General features: G+C 45.9%; 1 protein-coding gene across 1 annotated transcript in view; it reads right to left on the reverse strand.

Annotated features, from left to right (window-relative positions):
* LOC144159732 (solute carrier family 28 member 3-like) overlaps positions 1-17,336 on the reverse strand; it is a 70,556-nt gene extending 53,220 nt beyond the window's left edge. Inside the window, exons 1-5 of the mRNA XM_077691433.1 lie at positions 17,328-17,336; positions 15,728-15,987; positions 12,601-12,669; positions 10,534-10,675; positions 6,271-6,483 (exon numbers count right to left, since the gene is read on the reverse strand). Of these exons, the coding sequence (XP_077547559.1) occupies positions 6,271-6,483; positions 10,534-10,675; positions 12,601-12,669; positions 15,728-15,987; positions 17,328-17,336 (693 nt within the window). The remainder of the gene's footprint in view (positions 1-6,270; positions 6,484-10,533; positions 10,676-12,600; positions 12,670-15,727; positions 15,988-17,327) is intronic.
* Between the last annotated feature and the right edge of the window lie 955 nt (positions 17,337-18,291).

An 18,291-nucleotide genomic window follows, 5' to 3' on the forward strand; every position in this document is an offset into this window, starting at 1 on the left:
CTCGGCCAATCGCTGCTGCAAATCCCTCTGACATTTCTACGGTTATTCCAATAGCTTAATGTGGGCAAGTTGGTTTGACGTGATCACAGGGTCTAAAGGCGCAAGAAAAACGCGCACACTAGAAGAGAAAAACTTTGCTTGGCGATTTGTTTGTCATGGTTGTTTGGTTGTTTTTTCTCATCTAGTGTCCGCGCTTTTCTTGCGCCTTTAAACCCCGCGACCTACGGTTATTGGCATGTTTAACAAACTGCTTGAAGAGAAGAAAAAAATGCCTTAAGATATCGCATGTATAAAATATTTTCAGGAGTCGGTTGTCTCACGATTTGACAAAATCGAATCCCGCGTAGCAGTACTTGAATCGTCCAGCCCTGTTGTAGAAATAGTGTGCTTCAGGATCACCTGCCCTCCAAAATTGACAATCTTTCCGTCGCTGTGACTGACCTGAGTTGAAAAAACGACGATCGAGAAAACAGGTCAAGGCGCAACAATATTATTTTTCATGGTTTGGCAGAACAGTCAAAAGAAACTAGCGCGGATCTTCTAGCCAATATTTCTCGCCTAACCACTGGTACGTTAAACGTTGACGGTGCTCAAATCGAGCGCTGTCATCAAATTGGAAGGGTGCGTCAGGGCCATCCTCGACCAGTGATACTGAAGTCACTTAACTACAACAGCAAATTTTGAATTCTTAAAAAACTCGTTTAAATTTAAGGACTTAGGTTTGCACGTAACACAATATTTTTCTGCCAGGGTTCGGTCGATCCGTAAGAAGCTATGGGATGCATCCTCCTGTTTCAGAAATAATGGCTCCTCTGTGAAGTTGAGGTTTGACCATGTATTTATTGATGATGTTCGGTATGAATGGTGTGAAGCTGCTAGTTGTATGAAAAAACGGCAGGAAACAACGCATGCGCAGTCGAATCGCACTGCTAATGCCGCTACCTTATCGTCTCCTGGCAGTGTTTTGTCGTCATCGGCCTCCGCACTGCCGCCTGATGACTGAACAAACTTTCAATAGTCAATATTAACGCCAAAAGTATCGCTAACAAGTTTCCTAGTTTCTTGTCGCTTGTTTCTTCGTATGCTCCTCATGTGATTGGCATCACCGAGATCTGGCTAAGTGAAGACGTACATGACTCGGAGTTCACCCCTCCTGGCTGCGTTGCTGTTCGAAGGGACCGGGTGAATGGGAGAGGGGAAGGTGTCGCCTTGCTATTCCAAGCAGGTCTGAGGTTTTCAGTGCTATCCGCACCTATCGAGACAGAATCACTTTTTTGGAAACTGTATTTGAATGGTCACACTTTCGTAATCGCCGTGTTTATCGTCCTCCTGGATCTTCAGTTGACATATTCCACAACCTTGTCCAACACATTTATGACCTAACCTGTTTTCCTCTGAGGTCATTTTCATGGGTGACTTTAATGCTCCTTCTATTTGTTGGCCGACCTTACCGTACTCCGCCCGTGATTCATGCGTTAGCCATGACATCATAAACTTTTCCTTGGACTTTGACCTCACTCAAATTGTCCACGGTGCTACTCGAGGGCAGGCTATTTTGGACTTGGTATTACTCAGCTGTAGTATTACGGAAACGGGGTACGAATATGAAATAACTAGGGGAATTTCGGATCACAAGGCAAGAGTTGTTTATTTAACTCCTTAGTCTCCATATCACGCTTTACTTTCACTACATTCCCGGACATTAGCAATGCTGACGACGTTTCGATCACCGATTATTTGACGGATAGCTTCGATGCATTCAACGAACCTCGCCGCAACGAGTGACGTCGATTCACTGGTTGAACAATTTGAACATTTATTAAAAACTTGCATAGGGCGATTCATTGCCCTTAAAACAAAAAAAAAGAAAAACACTAAAATTTCTTGGATTTCCCGAAACATTTTGCATCTGTCTCGTCGTGTTTCTAGATTAAGGCTACAGAGGCGACTAAATGATCCGGAAAGCGTCTCTCGTTTTAACAAGTTAAAGGAAGAACTTAGAATACAAACTAGCTCAGCAAAAGGTTTCTTCTTCCGTGTAGAAAGAAATAACTTGCTAACAACCAACCCTCGTAACTTTTGGAGCTCAGTCTTGCCACGCGACTTGTCGGCCACATCAATTATTGTCGGTAGTGAGACTACGAATGATCCGGAAACGCTTTCCGGAACTGCTTTCAACGCCTATTTCCAATCCGTATTTTCCTGCGACTGTACGGCGGTTATCCCCTTCGTTGTGCCCAATCACTCTTCTTCAATCCGTGACATTACTATTAGTGAGGATGGAGTATTACATCTCGTTCTCAACTCAGACACACAAAAAAAAAATCTGCTGGCCTAGACGGCATACCTAACCAATTCTTAGTAGGTTATGCCTTATGGATGTCCCAATATCTCACAGTTATATTTAGAAAATCGTTGGCTAAGGGTGTTGTACCAAAATCTTGGAAACGTGCTAACATAACTCTCTTGTTGAACTCGGGAGATAAACAGCTCCTAAATAATTACAGACCAATTTCTTTGACAGCATATTCTTGCAAACTCCTAGAGCACGTAATATACAAACACACAATGGAATTTCTCGAGGAAAACAACATTTTGACTAAAGTCCAACATGGTTTCAGACAGGCGTTTAGTACGCTAACCCAATTGAGTGAATTTGTTCATAGTATTTCAGCTGCCCTCGATGCGGGAAAACAGGTCGACGCCATTTTCAATGACTTTGCTAAAGCCTTCGATTCTGTTCCCCGTACTAAATTGTTGTCTAAACTAACGCTATTCTACAAAACCCGCTTCTTGTCACCTGGATCGCCAGTTTTATTTCAAATCATTGTCAATAGGTACCTACAATGTGCTGTTGGGCTAGTTGGTGTATTATGTATCACGAAACTTGCGCTAAATAGACATAAACAGATGAAGGAAGACGGACGATGCGCAACTCACAACTATTTATTTGCAGGAAAAGCAGTTGCCTTATATAGGCTTCTACAAGACAGAAAAAACACATAAAAGCATAAAAGCGTATAGGAATGTATTCAGGAGAACGGCGCAACAAGGTTTCAAAATGCTGCGGGTATTTCATTTGGTGGTTTCTTGTCCCGGCTCGAGTTCTACCTTTCTGCGACGGTCGTGAAGCATGACGATAAGCTTTACATACAGAAAAAAGGAATCTGTATCGGTTCGTGCGTTGCCCCAGTTCTGTCAAGCATTTTTCTTTCGCGGTTAGACCGTAACTTACTACGTGATTTGGACAATGGAATGGTCCAAAAAATCTTCAGATACGTGGACGACTACTTGATCGTTTTGAAAGGGCGGGAAGGTCTGAGTTACCAAGAAAGCGTTGCAGAAGTGTTGGAGACGTTCACTAAATTGGGCGCCAGCTTGAAGTTTACGCACGAAATGCAAAAAGGACATAACCTGAGGTTTGTAGATGTTGACTTCTGCGTAGCAGAAAAACGTGTGTGTTGGATGTTTTGTCCCCGCGCGACAAAAGGGCTCCTGCCCTTTGAATGAGCTCACTCAAAAACTGTAAAACGTGCGATAGCCTTGATGTGCTTGGAGCCCTCTATACAAAAGTCATCGTATGCTAATCATCGTACTCATCGTATGCAAACCAGTTTTGACGCCCAGGTCTCTCGACTATTGGATGCCGAGTACCCTCGGTCGCTACTGGCGGCTGTTTCTGAGGCGTTGCTTCAAAAACTAAAGCGTGAGCGGGTCAAACCTAAGGTTGCAGCCGAAAAGAAAACGAGGCCTGAGGTGGTGCCATACTCCCATAAAGTAGCTTTGCTACGAAGCATCGGGTTCGGATTGTGTTTTCTGCTCCACGCAAGCTAGGTGGGTTGTGCAGCCGTATCGCCGGAAAAAAGAAGCCTAATCCATGTGGTAAGAAGCACGCCAAGAAGTACGTGGGGTGCAAAGTTGGCATAGTTTACCAGGTACCGCTCACTTGTGACAAGGTATATATTGGGCAAAGCGGACGTTGCATAAATGATCGCCTCAGGGAGCACGATTTATTAATCAAGAAAGGCACTGGATCACACTTGCCCATGAATTGCCGTGATTGTGGTTGTACGCCGCGCCTCAACGAAACCATTATTATTGACAGAAGCCGGGACACTGTGGCGCGTGAGCTTTCAGAATCGTACTTCATTCAAAAAAAAAAATAGCGAGGGGTGCATCAGTGAACCATCATTATCACTTTTTAGCAATGAGTTTCGTTTTTTTAGAGAGCAAGCGGTTGGCGGGTTCTGAGTGTTGTGGTGTTGCCATCGATTGTACTATCTGCTTTTATGTGTTTTTTCTGTCTTGTAGAAGCCTATATAAGGCAACTTTTTTTCCTGCAAATAAATAGTTGTGAGTTCCGCATCGTCCGTCTTCCTTCGTCTGTTTATGTCTATTTAGCGCAAGTTTCGTGATACAGGTATCCTATAACTCCAAAAATTCAAGCACTGTCACAGTGACTTCAGGAGTAGCACAGGGTACAGTCTTGGGACCATTACGCTTCTTACTATTTATTAATGATTTGCAATCTGACATTGACTGCAAAATTGGCCTCTATGCTGCTGATTATCTTTTGTACGACACAATCACTTCACCTGCGGTCCACTGCCACTTGCAGGAGTCTTTTGCAAGGTTTTGCAGGTGGTGTGGCAGCTGGGACGTTGAAAATCAACTTCCCCAAGACCGTTCTACTGTCTCACTAAGAGTCCTCACTTCTCCCGTTTTGATTACGTCCTCAAAGATACAACTCTGGAAAGGGTCACAGAATACAAGTGCCTAGGAATTATAATCACCCCGAACCTCTCTTGGTCACTACAAATTGATTAGATCTGCAAAAAAGCATTAAAAAAGTTAGGTTACGTCCGCCGTACACTAAAAAACACGCCTAAGGGCACTAAATAACGGTATATAAGACCCTCATACGACCGCTGCTCGAATATGCCTGTCCAGTTTGGATCCCTTACAAGAAAACTGAAATTAATAAATTGAGGAGATTCAGAAGAAAGCTGTACGATTTATATGACCGTTATTTTCCCCCGTCCTCAATACTGTATTCTTTGAACTTGACACCAGTCTTGGAGCGCAGGCGCATTGAGGCTCCGAAGTTTCGGCACGGCATCATAAATGGCTCCCGTCGCCTTTCAAAGGATTCCCTTACAACTTTTGCCGAACCACGCACCACTAGAAGCCAGTCCAAGTTAAACCTGACCCCCTACTTCGCCCGCACAAACACCTTCAAATACAGCTTTTTTCGACGTGTTATAGAGCAACAGAACTCACGGGCTGACTCCACCCGCTCTCTTTTTTGTCTGCATTTCTACCCACTGTTTCTTAATACGCACCAATATATCCCTGCCGTCACTGTGTTCATTATAGTGTGTATTTGGAGTGTTCGTTATTTTTCGTTTAGTGTGGCTCTGTTGAACGATTTTAGTGTACGTTCTACGAGTGATGTATGATTTGCATGTCCCACTCCTGCGATATCCCCATGGGGCTGCAGTGTGTATTAATAAAAGTAAATAAAAATAAATCCTCTGTCGTCTGCTTCGTCTCGGCCTGCCACCGATTGGCTACCGGCGAGGCCACAAAGTCACGTAGGGCCTCGGTGGGCCAGCAAAAAAGCATTGCTAGGCGCCGTTGCTGGGACGCAGTTGCCAGTGGCCTGCAATGCAGGCGACAAAACCACGTCACGTCTTTCACAGTTCTCCCCGTGTGCCGGTGGCCAGCGTGGCCTCGCCTAAGCTTCCTTTCCTGGGTGTGTGTATGCTCCGCCCGAGTATCGCGCCTTATTTCCACAAGGCGCCGCGTTGCCGGTTCCACCATGACAAGAAAGCACGCGTTCAGTGCTGCACACTGAACCCCTTGTTGTGTGCAGTTCAGCAGCTGCGGCTGTCGCATGCACGCGCCGACTTCGCCAGCTGCTCCAACCGGCGCAGCGGCTCCTACACCCGTGACGGGTGGATTCCCCACAAGATTATGGAAATCAAGATTGCGGATGAACGCTCAACTCTGTTTCCTTAGCGGAACTATATACAGGAACCAGTTCCTGCGACAGCACTGTGGCCTGTACTGTTAGATCCGGGAACCTGTCTCCGCAATGTCACTGTGGCGAGATCACTGCGCCCACTAGTGGTTAGTCTTGCAAGCGGCTCCCACGCCTACGTGACGCACGAGCTACAGCAGACGTACGATACCTGTCGACCTACAACAGCTCCGATGTTAAAAATCCCCCCGCTCCCAAGGGAGGAAGAAACAAGGTCGTGTGCGCACGTGGAAGGCGAAGATGGGGCTCTGGTGCGGTAGGGCAACGTAGTTGCCGTTGTCGAGGTAGCCGAAGATGAAGGAGCTGCCCTTGAACGTGCTGTTGATGGCCGTTTGGAAGCGCAGGCCCACGCACCGGAGCGGCTCCCTCATCCAGCGCGTAACCAGGAGGCCGCACACAAACTGCACCACCACAGCGGCCAGGACTGTGGCCCAGGGGATCTGAAAAGAGCCACCCATCGTCCGCACAGCCTCTGACCGTCTGCGTCCGTGTTCGGTTTAACAAAAGCGTCCGTTACGCAGTGTATTTCACTTTGCTAGTGTTGGGTCACTTCTCAGAGCTTTCAACAACGATCACGTGTATAAACCGTCTTTTGGGATGCTATGCGTTTGAAACAGCTATTCAAAATTTATTTCAGCATTGCAAACATTCGTCGTAATCCCTGCATCTTATCGGATACATGACACTCGAAGATGATTTCTTTCTGGATGTGCTGGCTAAAACGTCCGAAGAAAGTGTTGACGTGCACTGAGCGGACAGAGACATTTTTTGGAGATGTCGCCTACATTACCTATTACGGACCTCACTCGAGCAACATACGGCACACACGTTGCGCAGTAGCCTAATGTCACGCAGAGGGGTCACAATTTAAGTTAAGAGGGACGCGCACGTGCCGCAGGATTGCGTTAATCTATCGGGACTCCCCCCCTCCCCCCCACAAACAACTTAGAGGGGTCTAAAATATTATACGCAAAAACATTAACCGTCAACGCTTCCATGGCTCCCTTCAGAATGAAAAGGAAAATTGCGACCACTGTTGCTGCCCTCCCTTCTCTTGCATACCCTATAGCTCTATAGGTGCATGCAAAAGCACTTGATATACCGAAGCTAGCAGCATTTCCCCTCCAGTCATCGTATTCCTAGTCTTACGCTGCGGCCGCAAGGAAACGGGTCAACCTTAAGAACACGTTGAACGCCAATATGCCAACATACGCCCTGCGAACTTTCGTTCGTTCCGCTATTGCGTTTTATGAATCGTCACCTGCTATTACATTGCTTCTGTTAAGACGGACGTAACCATTGGGCTCGCATTAAAACGCCCATGACTGCGCTACCCTGATAAACGTGCGTCTTTGCGAAACGGCTCTCAGGGCAAAATTAGTGTTGATAGCAGTTCAAGTGTTGTTAGCTGTACCAATTGTTAATTTATAATATTTCGTATTTTATGCTGTTTTCCTCAACTAACAAATAAAATATAAAGAAGATCGGAAATAGAGTAGTGTACGTCACTTACACAGTCGTACCGCCTACACGGTAGAATAATACCCATGGCTACATTTTAGGGAGAAAATTGTTTAAAGCAACATGATCCGACAGGCTTCCTGTAGATTTCTACGGGAAGTTCCAATCGTTACGTGTTTTAGGAAAACGTGGCGTACGCAATCATTTCAAGAAGAGATAATAACTGGCTACAACTTCGTACGAATGTTTTAGGCATGAATGCATCTACGGTGTTTTAACAGTAAAACTGTCATGTACAAACCGTTTGAAGTGAATAGAGATAATTTGCGGCAAACTGCAAGCAAATTAAACTATCACGTCTGATGCCAGCGGTCGCAACATTATCTTTCGAAAATTTCAAAACACGCCTCCCGTAATCTATGTTTGGTTACTTTAAACCCTCGTAGCTTATAGTTGACCTACACCAGGCGGCAAGATAAACCGGGACCCATGAGCGGGTGGCAAAATGCATCGCTGCGCCATCTGGCGTTGCACTTACGGTGTCGAGACATCGGTGTGCGCGTGCGCACCTAACCACGCTCGCCGCCCCCCTATTCCTTCTCTTCAGCCCGCAAAACTGGTCATGTTGAGCTTCGCTCAAGTTTAACACCTAGTTATCCCCAGCGAAAGCGAGGACAATGCACACAATGTTTCGTGGAAGTTGGCCTTTGCTTGAGATTTGGCAGCCTGTTGTAAAGCTAACTCTACGGCATGGTTGGATTCGTCCTTTCACTTGCTCTAAAGGGCACGTGTAGACAGTCCAGCAAGCGCTCAATCAATAGCGACACTGAGGAAAAAAGCGGCGGCAAAGCAGCGCTTTCGTGTGCGGGCATCGTGTGTTTCTCCAGTTTTTTTAAGTATTAGTCGTAAAACCTTCCCCTAATGAAGTCGGACGCTTGCGGTGAGCCACACGCACAGACGACCTAACAGTCGATCGGTGGCTAGGCGCAGGCGGAGCAGCCATTTCCCCCTCTCCTAGCCACGTGGCACAGCAACGGCCAAGCAAGGGGCTAAAAAATGCGCAGCTTTGGCGGTGGCGGCTGCAGGTCAGTGAGGAGGGATGTATGACCTCGAAAGATGTAGTGTAGTAGATCTTTTGCTATAAAAACTGAGGGCAGCGTTGGGAGAGTAGCACACACCAGCGCTCACGTTTAGCGCTGTTACACCCACGGGCTGGCTGGCCTGTTTTGCTTGTACAGTTGATACTGTTACGTCAAAAAATGAAAGATTTCCTTAGTATACAAACAAATTCTATAAAAATGGGAATAATACTGCACCAGCCTGGGTATAGCAGGTTAAGGCAAATTGGAAAAATAAAAGAATTGGGAGCCAGGCTTGACAAAAGTTTAGAAGTCAAAACCAATTCATCAAACACTAAATAAAATAAATAAAAAAAGAAAAACACAAAAGAGGTTCTTGTTTCACACGGAAGAGTGAAACAAGAACCTGCCGAGAACCCCACCCAGAACCAGCAGAGATTTCTTGACATGTGGAATGAGGAAAGGTGCCTCATAGAAACACAATCCGTACAAACCCACCAACCCCACCAACCAAACCACCACCCCCAGTACCACAAACACCCCGATAAGTCCCCACATTCCAAAAACAGTTATGCTACTATGTAACCCACAGGGTACCATAAGAAACTGTAAACGAATTCCCACTCGACACCTGGTACATAGTCCCACGCAGTTCGAGCACCATCTCTGTAAAAAGAGCATAAAAGAAAAACCCAGAGATCTTGCACAAACGGTCCCAATAAGCACGAAGTCCCCCCCTCCCCCTCGCTAGTACAGTAACGGGCTCTTGTCAAGGGAAGGACCTCAACGACGGAGCCAAGATTATCCTGGTGTTCCGCGATGGCCAAACTCTCATGTAGGAATATGCGCTAAGGTACCGATCGGAAACCAAGCTCGTACATATCCTTTGGAAAGAAGATGACGACGCTCAGAGCTGTTGCAACCCGCGCTGTTCTTCGGACATCGTAGCTGCCTTGCCTAGCGGCGCTTTAATGTATATACCAGTTAATACATTTTATTGTAACGAGTCCCTTTGCTGCCACGTCAAAATATTCTTGATGTATGAGAAGCAAGCTTGTACTATTCACCCCGGGCAACTCGCTGCATTGCCATAGCAGCCACCTTATCAATTTCGCTAATGCGGCCGAAATGAATTTAATTTTATATTTACTTCATAAATACCCATGGAAGGAACAACCGAATGTAAATCACATCGATCGAAAATGGAGCATACGCAGCATTCAAAGTGGCTGACGGACGCCGGACAAAAAAAATCTGGTCAAAGGATAAGAAATAGGTCAATGAATTCTCGGAACCACATCAAATCTGCCGCAGAACTTCCTAAAATAAACTAAATAAATAAGTTGAAAGGACCTAGGCACATTTTCTTCCGTGTGACATTAAAACTGGGGTTTTCCGGAATGCGAAAGCAGCGTGGAACCCCTGGACAACCAAAACTCGTTTATTCAAGCTCACCTTTGGTGACCATAGCACGTTTTTGAAAGTATCCTATATGCAGGGCTAACCAGGTCGCTTCACCAAACTTGTAAATTAAAATAACAAAATGTCGTAGGAAACATCGTTAACAAACAAAACATAAGGAATACTATCTACAAATGCGTAGTACTAGACCAGTGCCCCTGAAGGCGCCCCGCTATTGCAGTGCATAGAATGAACGCGGTTTTCGACACGGCACTTGTTTTAAAAATTCATCGGGCGATGAACAGTGAACCTTCGTAACAGCAGCAGCTAGGAAACCTGGCCCGGCACACTATCGGCACAACCGTTAAAAAACTGAACAGTAGTCCTTTCCAATTTACTAAACCATTTTGATTGGTCCGGTGTCCTAGAATTTTCAGTAGCGGGAGCAGCCGCATTCCTTCCGCAGTGTAAGCGCATACATTTTGTTTAGCACGGGTCTCTACTAGACACCTGCCGTTTGCGCAGGCTCTTCCAACGAGCCGAACTCACGTCCTTGCGGTGCTTGGAGCAGGCGTAGCCAACGAGGATGCAGAGGCAGACGCCGCCGAACGAAGTCAGTCGTGCGGTACTGCCCCTCATGTCCACCAGTATGTAGATGCCCATGGAGACTACCAGCAGTCCCCAGACCACCCTGAAATTGGCACCAGCGACGCGTGCGTACATTGCCGCCGTTCACCTCAAAGAACGAGAGGACGACACAGGCACGCAGAGTCGATGTCGAAAGCAAAATAGTTTTTTATCAGCACGAATTGTTTTTAAGCAGTAGTACCCCATTGGCCCTGGAAGTTTTGATACCTTTCCTGCAATGTCCACACATTTCGACTTCTTTTGCGTTCTGTTTGAAATAACATTCCTTTTCATCGCGTGCCGCGCGGGGAAGAGGCAAAAGTCTATTTAAGTTCCACTTTGACTACCGTACCATGTTAGCCCCAGGGTACTGGAAAATAACCTAGTTAAACTTTCGATTTCTGTATAAGCCCTGATCTTAAGATGCACATACTAACGAATCTGTGGGAAACGCACGTGAGAAATTCTTTCCTAGTACGCGAGCACTCTGGCCCCATCAATCACATTTATGCACAGTCCTCCTGTGCTTTTTCCCGCGGCCCACGTACTGTCACCATGCTTTTGTAGAGCGTCAATTCAATTTTCCTCTCCGCTATGCTTTCATCTGTACTCTCTTCGTCGCCGGTATTAACAGACACACGATTGGCTAGGTTTCACTTGAAATGTACAACAGCAATGCAGGAAGAAAACTTCCAGATGTCGAAGTCGCAGTGGGTTGGGTTTGCCTTATATACACCGATGATGGTGATGATGATTGCTATTGGTTTCCTCTTTGTAGCGGGGTGATGGCATGTCATCTTACTCAAAAGGATTAATATACCTATGTTTAATACTCCAGGTATAATACTAGCGCGTCTTTGAGCAGGCACAAAAACTTATTAGGCACAAAATACTTTTTTTTCCTGTTACAGGTGGTAGCTGTTCCAGGCAATATTTCTCTCTCTGCTTTTCGTGCCCCAGCATTCTAATCTTTTCGTCGTCTGGACAGCCTTGACGTTAACTTCCTCTGTGCTACCCTTAAATCCGAGGGCTTCTGGAAGCCCAATACTTCCAATTTTTCACCAAGCCTGTTCAAAGTCGACTTCGGTGCTGTACACATATGCTCTGCTGGGAAGACAATGTGTTCAGGGCACAGTCAGCAGTCAATGAAAAATCAATGCACTAGCATACAGGCACAATGCGTTATATCAGCGACTGACGCAGAATCCTCGGATGGAAGAAGCACTCACGCGGCATTTGCAGCAGTGCAGGGCACATTGCATCTAGTCGTGATAGCCAGTTATCAATTTATCAGTGCGGAATTCGAACTTATTCAGGCTTAGTTGTATATCCCCTGGATCACGCGTAAGCCTACCACTTGGCCTTTCTGGCACGTTGAATCTGTAAGTAGGTGAACAGTGACTGAACGCCGATAGGTTTATAAAAAAGTCGACTTCGATTCTGCCATTTGATGCCTCCTTCCCTTCCTAGTTCACATTTTTATTTATCCTAGCTTGGGTGTGTTTTTGCGAGGTAACCTTCGTAATTCAGAATAATTTTCGTACTGATACGCAGGAAAAGCAAACTAAATCGGCAATACACCACTGAAAAATAGTAGCGAGACCGCAATTTCGCTACGCAGTGTTGGAAACAGTCGCAACAGTATTTATACCTTTCGGCACTTCTCTGCACTGACGCATGACAGTGCGAAAACTAAAAATGCATCCAGTTTGTCTTTATTTGTCCTGTGTATACAGGAAAACAACAGTCCGTAACAACGAAACAGTAAAACTATGTATTTAGTTTTCACATTTAGAAAAAAAATGACGTAGGAATTCAGTTGAAAATAGCAGCCTAAGCTATGTAAAGGCAAACGCTACTGCAGAAAGTAAAAATGGCTATGCGCCCTCCACCTCAACACCTAGTGGGAACAACGTGGGTCAAGTGTAAGGCGAAGCTTCTCAACTACATTGCGTGAAATGGGGATTGAAGTGCAAAACAGCAACTCACTTTTTCACGCCGTCTACGGTGAAAGAACCAGGCACCTTGATCTTTTGGCGCTTGACGCGATCGAAGATTCTGCCACGGGTAAAGCGAGTAGCCATAATAATGTCAAGAAAATGATACGAAGTCAGTCACCTTACGCTGTATGAGAACTCAGGGAGTGATGTGCACCGCTTCCCAGAGAGATCGCATCATAGCTCGCGGTAAAAGCTGCAAAGTGGGCAGAAGTGGCCGTTCAGCTCAGCATTCTTATCCGCCCTGCGCACCGCGACGTGCATTAGCTTCTATTTATTCTTGCGGAATAACGCTTTATGCTGCGTAACCCAAATATCGTTCCATTCGACCGTCGCTGCGTAGTAAGAAAAGCCGGGATGTGCCTTTGCCTAAAGCGAGGCACGCGTTCAGTCGCCGCTAGACTCAGCGCCAGGCGATCGCCAACTTAGCAATTGTGAAGTCGTGCAAGTGTAGGTGGTTTGACCCGATGCCTGGCGTACGCAAACCTAAAAGGGGCCTTTGAAGGACACGGCAATAGATGGTGCCGTACGTACAGTCAGAGACCTGGACATTTATTTTTAAGAAGAAAACTCTTAGTTTCTCACAGTTCTTCACGTAGGAAAATGGATGAAGTGCAACATGGATCCGGAAAATCTGGCGGCAGTCTACGAATCCCCATTTATGACACGCTATGGAACGAGGCCGTATTATCAAAGCACTCGCCGGGCATTCGTGTGTGCTAGTGACTAGAAGGCTATCCAAAACGCAGCCCAGCCGTCCAATCTCCGAGGAAAACGAGTGTCCTAATAAAGCCATTTCGTTATTACAAGGGTGTACTGTACGCCGTTCTGTGAATGAGGTATATTGCGGGACGCATATGGCCCCTTTTGGTTCCCATCTTCCTCCCCACGTTAACCAGCAGGGAGAGCGAGCGCGGCCCTGTTCGCGGCAGACAAAGATCGCACTGTAAAGGTGCTGTGCAAACAGCATGAACGCGATTTCAGACCTGCTTTATTTCCAGCGATGTAGTCAGTGTACACAATTTCTTGATTGAGAAGATTTACAAGTAATGGACTTGACCCATTTACATTCGAAAACCACTCGACATAATACAGGGCGCCCAGCAGAGTGTAACTTGATGCTCTCTCGATTAGGGCGTGCGGATACAATGTCTAATGATTTGCCCCTTTTGATTTTTACTATCTTTAGCTAACATCCTTATACGGACCCTATCCACAACACAAGAAAACTACTTTGTTGTTTATTACCTTTTGCTAGTTTGTTACAGACATTGAAGTTTTTCCTTAAGAATGTAAAATATTTGACAGTGCACGCTGCTACTTGCTTGATGGCAACTAGGTGTGGGTGATGTTGCCCATGACCGCTGGCTATGAAAGGCTGCAGTGCATTTCTGAGTGTCTCCTTTAGCTGTGATGGGGTGTGTTATGCGCTGAGATTGCTGTGAAGTGTCGAATAAATCCCTGGCTGCCAGGTTCGACGTGCTTGCGCTAATGATAAACCTACAGCCGCTAGAAACATTGCGAATTGTCGGTCGGAACTGCGCATGGCGGACAATTGTCACTCGTTACTGTTGCTTCTATGCCAGCCGCCACTGTTGCCAGTTATCTGTGTCGGACGGCCAAGTGCAGCTAAGAACCGAAGCGCTCGTGCTGTTTACTGAGTACCGTATTTACTCTCCTAATGATCGCACTTTCTTTTCCGAAAATATGATGCAAATTTAGGGGTGCATTCATTACGCGAGGTAAATTTTTCGCGAAAAAAGTATCAGCGCAGAAAACGCAGGTTGCAGGTAAGAATGTTTACGATAAGTCTCATGAACACAATAAACACAACAAAAAAAAACATAATAAAAGCTCCGGCGACCGCCAAATGACCACCGAGTGACAAGTGACGCAAACTTCAGTGTTTTCATTGCGGAACTCGCCGTAATTACGGAATTACGAAACGCGCCGGAACGAGTATGCCGCGAGGTGAGAACAGGTCTACCAATAAGTGGATGCTGCTGTCACAGTGTAGGACATCAGGACACGGCTGCCTACGCAGCAAGCCGAGCCCGCTTTTTGTATGTCTTGTGAGTACATTATGTGCATTTATTCAGAGTTTCTTCCGCCCCAATAATGAACTCATGCTTGCCGATATCGCTAATATCATCAAGTCTGCGGGAATGACGCAGCCATGTCCTCTTTGAAAGAGGAGGAAACTAAAGCAAGCACGACTATCGTCATCTAGACTTGGCACACATACGACATATGGCTGCGGCAAGTTCAGGGTGCGATCATTGCGCGGGAAATAAAAACAGTCGTATTTTGACGACGAACTTGAGTGGTGCGATCACTACGCGAGTGCGATTATTATGCGAGTAAATACGGTATTAGAGCAGTGCTAGGAGAAGGCTTTTTGAATGCACAGCTTAGATTTCCCTCACGTTATCTTAAGCTGTTCGACGACGATTCTCCCAATGCCGCGTGGATTACTGAGCAATGCTTGAACGCCGCCCGTAGGCCCTGCTGCCTCTCCTGTGTTGGCGGCAAAGATGAGTAAGGCTTTATCGCTTCTCTGCGTCATCCACTAAAAGACACGTACTGCCCCCAGAGCTGACCACATCGGCAAATGTTCTTTGCGCATGTTTGAATAAATGGTAATAAATGACCACTTTTTACGGCTTTGTAACGTAAATTTTCAGAGGGATGTTTTAGGTGAAGGGGTTGATTTATGTAAAACATGGTTTTGAATATTACTCCGGAAGAAACGAAACACTGAGATTGACTAATTATGCGTAACAACAAAATCAACGCGTATAAAAACCGGAAATTTACGAAGAAAATGAACCCCGAAAAACACCCCTAAAATTATCAAATATCATCTAGGCAAGCGTCGAACCCTCATGTCCTGGTTTCGCTGATAGTTATTTTCTCCACTTTAAATCACGTGTAAAGCTGAGGTGATTCTGTGCAGTTAGTGTAGGAAAAGTACGCCTTTGTTGCAGTGTACGTCACAAGTTTCATTTCTTCCTGTCTTTGACTCTTGTTAATGACGCTGATTTTTAAACCTGGCATAAACCGAAGACCCCCCACCCCCAACGGTAGTCTTGTGTTTCGGGAAGGGCTCGCTGCATCACCTGTCAAAGTAGTTTCCTTCGACGCTGACCCTGTGGAGCACGACAGCGTCCACGAAGAGGGTGCAGAGGGCGATGAACTTGGTGCCCGAGCACCACTCGTCGCCCCATCCGTGCGTCCACACGGCCATCAGCAGGTACGCGTGCAAAAGCACCACCAGGCTCAGGTACTTGATCTTGCGCCAGGCTCCCTTCACTAGTGACACCACGCGCGGATTCGAAGAAACCTGGCGGGGGTTGGTCACCAGACTGTACACCAGTGCCTGCAAATGGCGCCTATGTCTTCAAACAAATTCGAAAAAGCCGGGCACCACGATGCACACCAACGCCTGGCAGTGTGGCACACGTCATCATAAAAATTAGTAGAGGCTGGGGCAGGTTTGTCACAAGGAAGTACACCAACGCAACGAATACGGCACATCTCAGAATACACAACGCTGTGGAAAACAGTGGGGCGCGAAGGTAGACGAAGATTAACCCTGGCATCCTGAGTCTTTCCTCCACTCGATCCTCCAGTGGAGGAGATCCTTCATATAGATTTCCCCATGCATAAGCATCTCGGAATCCCCCCCTCAGCTGAGTGGAGGGAGCAAATAGAGTAGGGGAGGGACTCAGAATAGGGCCCTAAGAGTTAACACGGGACCAGGCGTGTCACGTGTTTCTCTTAATCTTCGTTTGTTTTTGTAGTGTAATGGGTCTCCCACTTGAGTGCAAACTTGACCGGTGACTTTTGTTGTGCGGAAAGTAAATCCCATAATAAGATGTTTTTCCCTAGCTCTCAGGGAAACAGCCCAGTGGATCACAGACGTCCATCGAACATCCGTTGGACATCCAGTGTCGGACATTTGGACGTCCATCAGACATCCGCAGAAAGCCAGCGGACGTTTTACAGACGTCCGTGGGATGGTCCTATGCAAAGGAATTGCTCATCCTACGAACGTCCGACAGACGTCCCAGCCGGATTTCCCGACGTCCGGCGGATGTTCAAAATCGGACATTTCCAAACCGAGATGTGCAGCGGACGTCCAGGGGATAACAAAATGCGGATATTGGATGTCCGCCAGACGTCCGTTTCTGGTCCCAAATTTTCCGTATCAGGGAGAACCTGTACTTGCTGTAAGCCTCAGTGCCTTATTGATAACATGCCTTGAAGCACTACTGCAGCTTTACGAATACTTGATACAAAAGCCCCTTCTGTAGCTTGTTTTGGCACAACCCTAATTACACATGCTTTCACCATGCAATCTGTGGACAGACAACTCCACACCCTATTCATATGTCTTTCCAAGAGCGCAAACAGTGATGTTACAGAAGTATAATACAGTGGAACGTTGCAAGCTTATCGTCACGACTTTTCAATCAGGACTATGCATACAGTCCGCGCTTTGTGTCAGCATAAATATGAATAAGTTGTAGTAGGCAGTTACCAACTCGGTGAACAGAATGCTTCAACATGACAGCCCGCAGTGTACACATGGTTCCGTATTGAAAAGCGGCTACGATAATAAGCTCGCAACTTTCCACTGTATTATGCTACCGCAAACATCACTGCTCCCACTCTTGCCAAGAAAAATATGAATAGGGTGTGGAGTTGTGGGCCCACACAGTGCATGGTACAAGCATTTATAATCAGGGTTTTGTCAAAACAAGCTACAGAAGGGGCTTTTGTATCAAGTATTCTTAAAGCTTGAGCTTCAAGGCATGTTATCAATAAAGCGCTGAAATTTACAGCAAGCACAGATTCTCAAGTTTGTTATAGAAAATTGAAACTTACACTACTAAGATTTATGAATCTATACAGAGTATGTTTGGGATATTTCCATTAAATTTCTAAGACAAAACGTCCAGCAATGCACGCTAAAGAAAAAACAGTTAGCTTGAAAAAGTGACGTATTGAACAGTTAAACAGGCTGCTGAAAACAAATATGCTGAATGAAATAGATCTAGCACACTGCAGATTACATGTTGCAAAGTATGGCATGCAAACCAGATGAAATGAAGTGGCAAAGCTTGAAAATTCTTTATTTAACGCTTTATGACCTCCAATGTAAGTACAACCTTTCACGTGCCCATCGTGCTTCATGCCAGGAACATCTTGGCTCAAACGTTTCCCCAACTCCTCGGTCAGCACCTGCAAAACCAAAAGCCACAATTTCATGGTTTTTTCCTATATACGGCTACATTATTAGACACACAAAAAGTTTTTTAGCTTGCTTTTGAACTATTTTGGTTGGCTCGACTCTACAGCTAATGTAGTGGCATGCCAACAAATACCAATGATGTTTGAAGTACTTTTGACTGCACCCTTCAAAAAATTTTTACGAGGCATTGGGGATTCTTTACTGTTGTGGTTTTATGCCGGAACATATAAAAACCCGCGTATAATACGAGGTTTTTTTCCTAATTTTACTACGTAAAATTTGTGCTTCGTATTATATGTGGATCCCAAAGTTTTCAGCCGAAAATTTGCATTTCGGTTTCAGCGGAGGATGCCCCATCTTGCGGTGGCGTTAGCTGGCTGCTGCTTCTCTCAGCCCTCGCCATTTTGATTGTTTTGACCACAGAAA

The sequence above is a fragment of the Haemaphysalis longicornis genome, unplaced genomic scaffold, assembly GCF_048455015.1.
Source record: "Haemaphysalis longicornis isolate Haplotype H1 unplaced genomic scaffold, Haemaphysalis longicornis Haplotype H1 scaffold_10, whole genome shotgun sequence".
NCBI lineage: Eukaryota > Metazoa > Arthropoda > Arachnida > Ixodida > Ixodidae > Haemaphysalis > Haemaphysalis longicornis.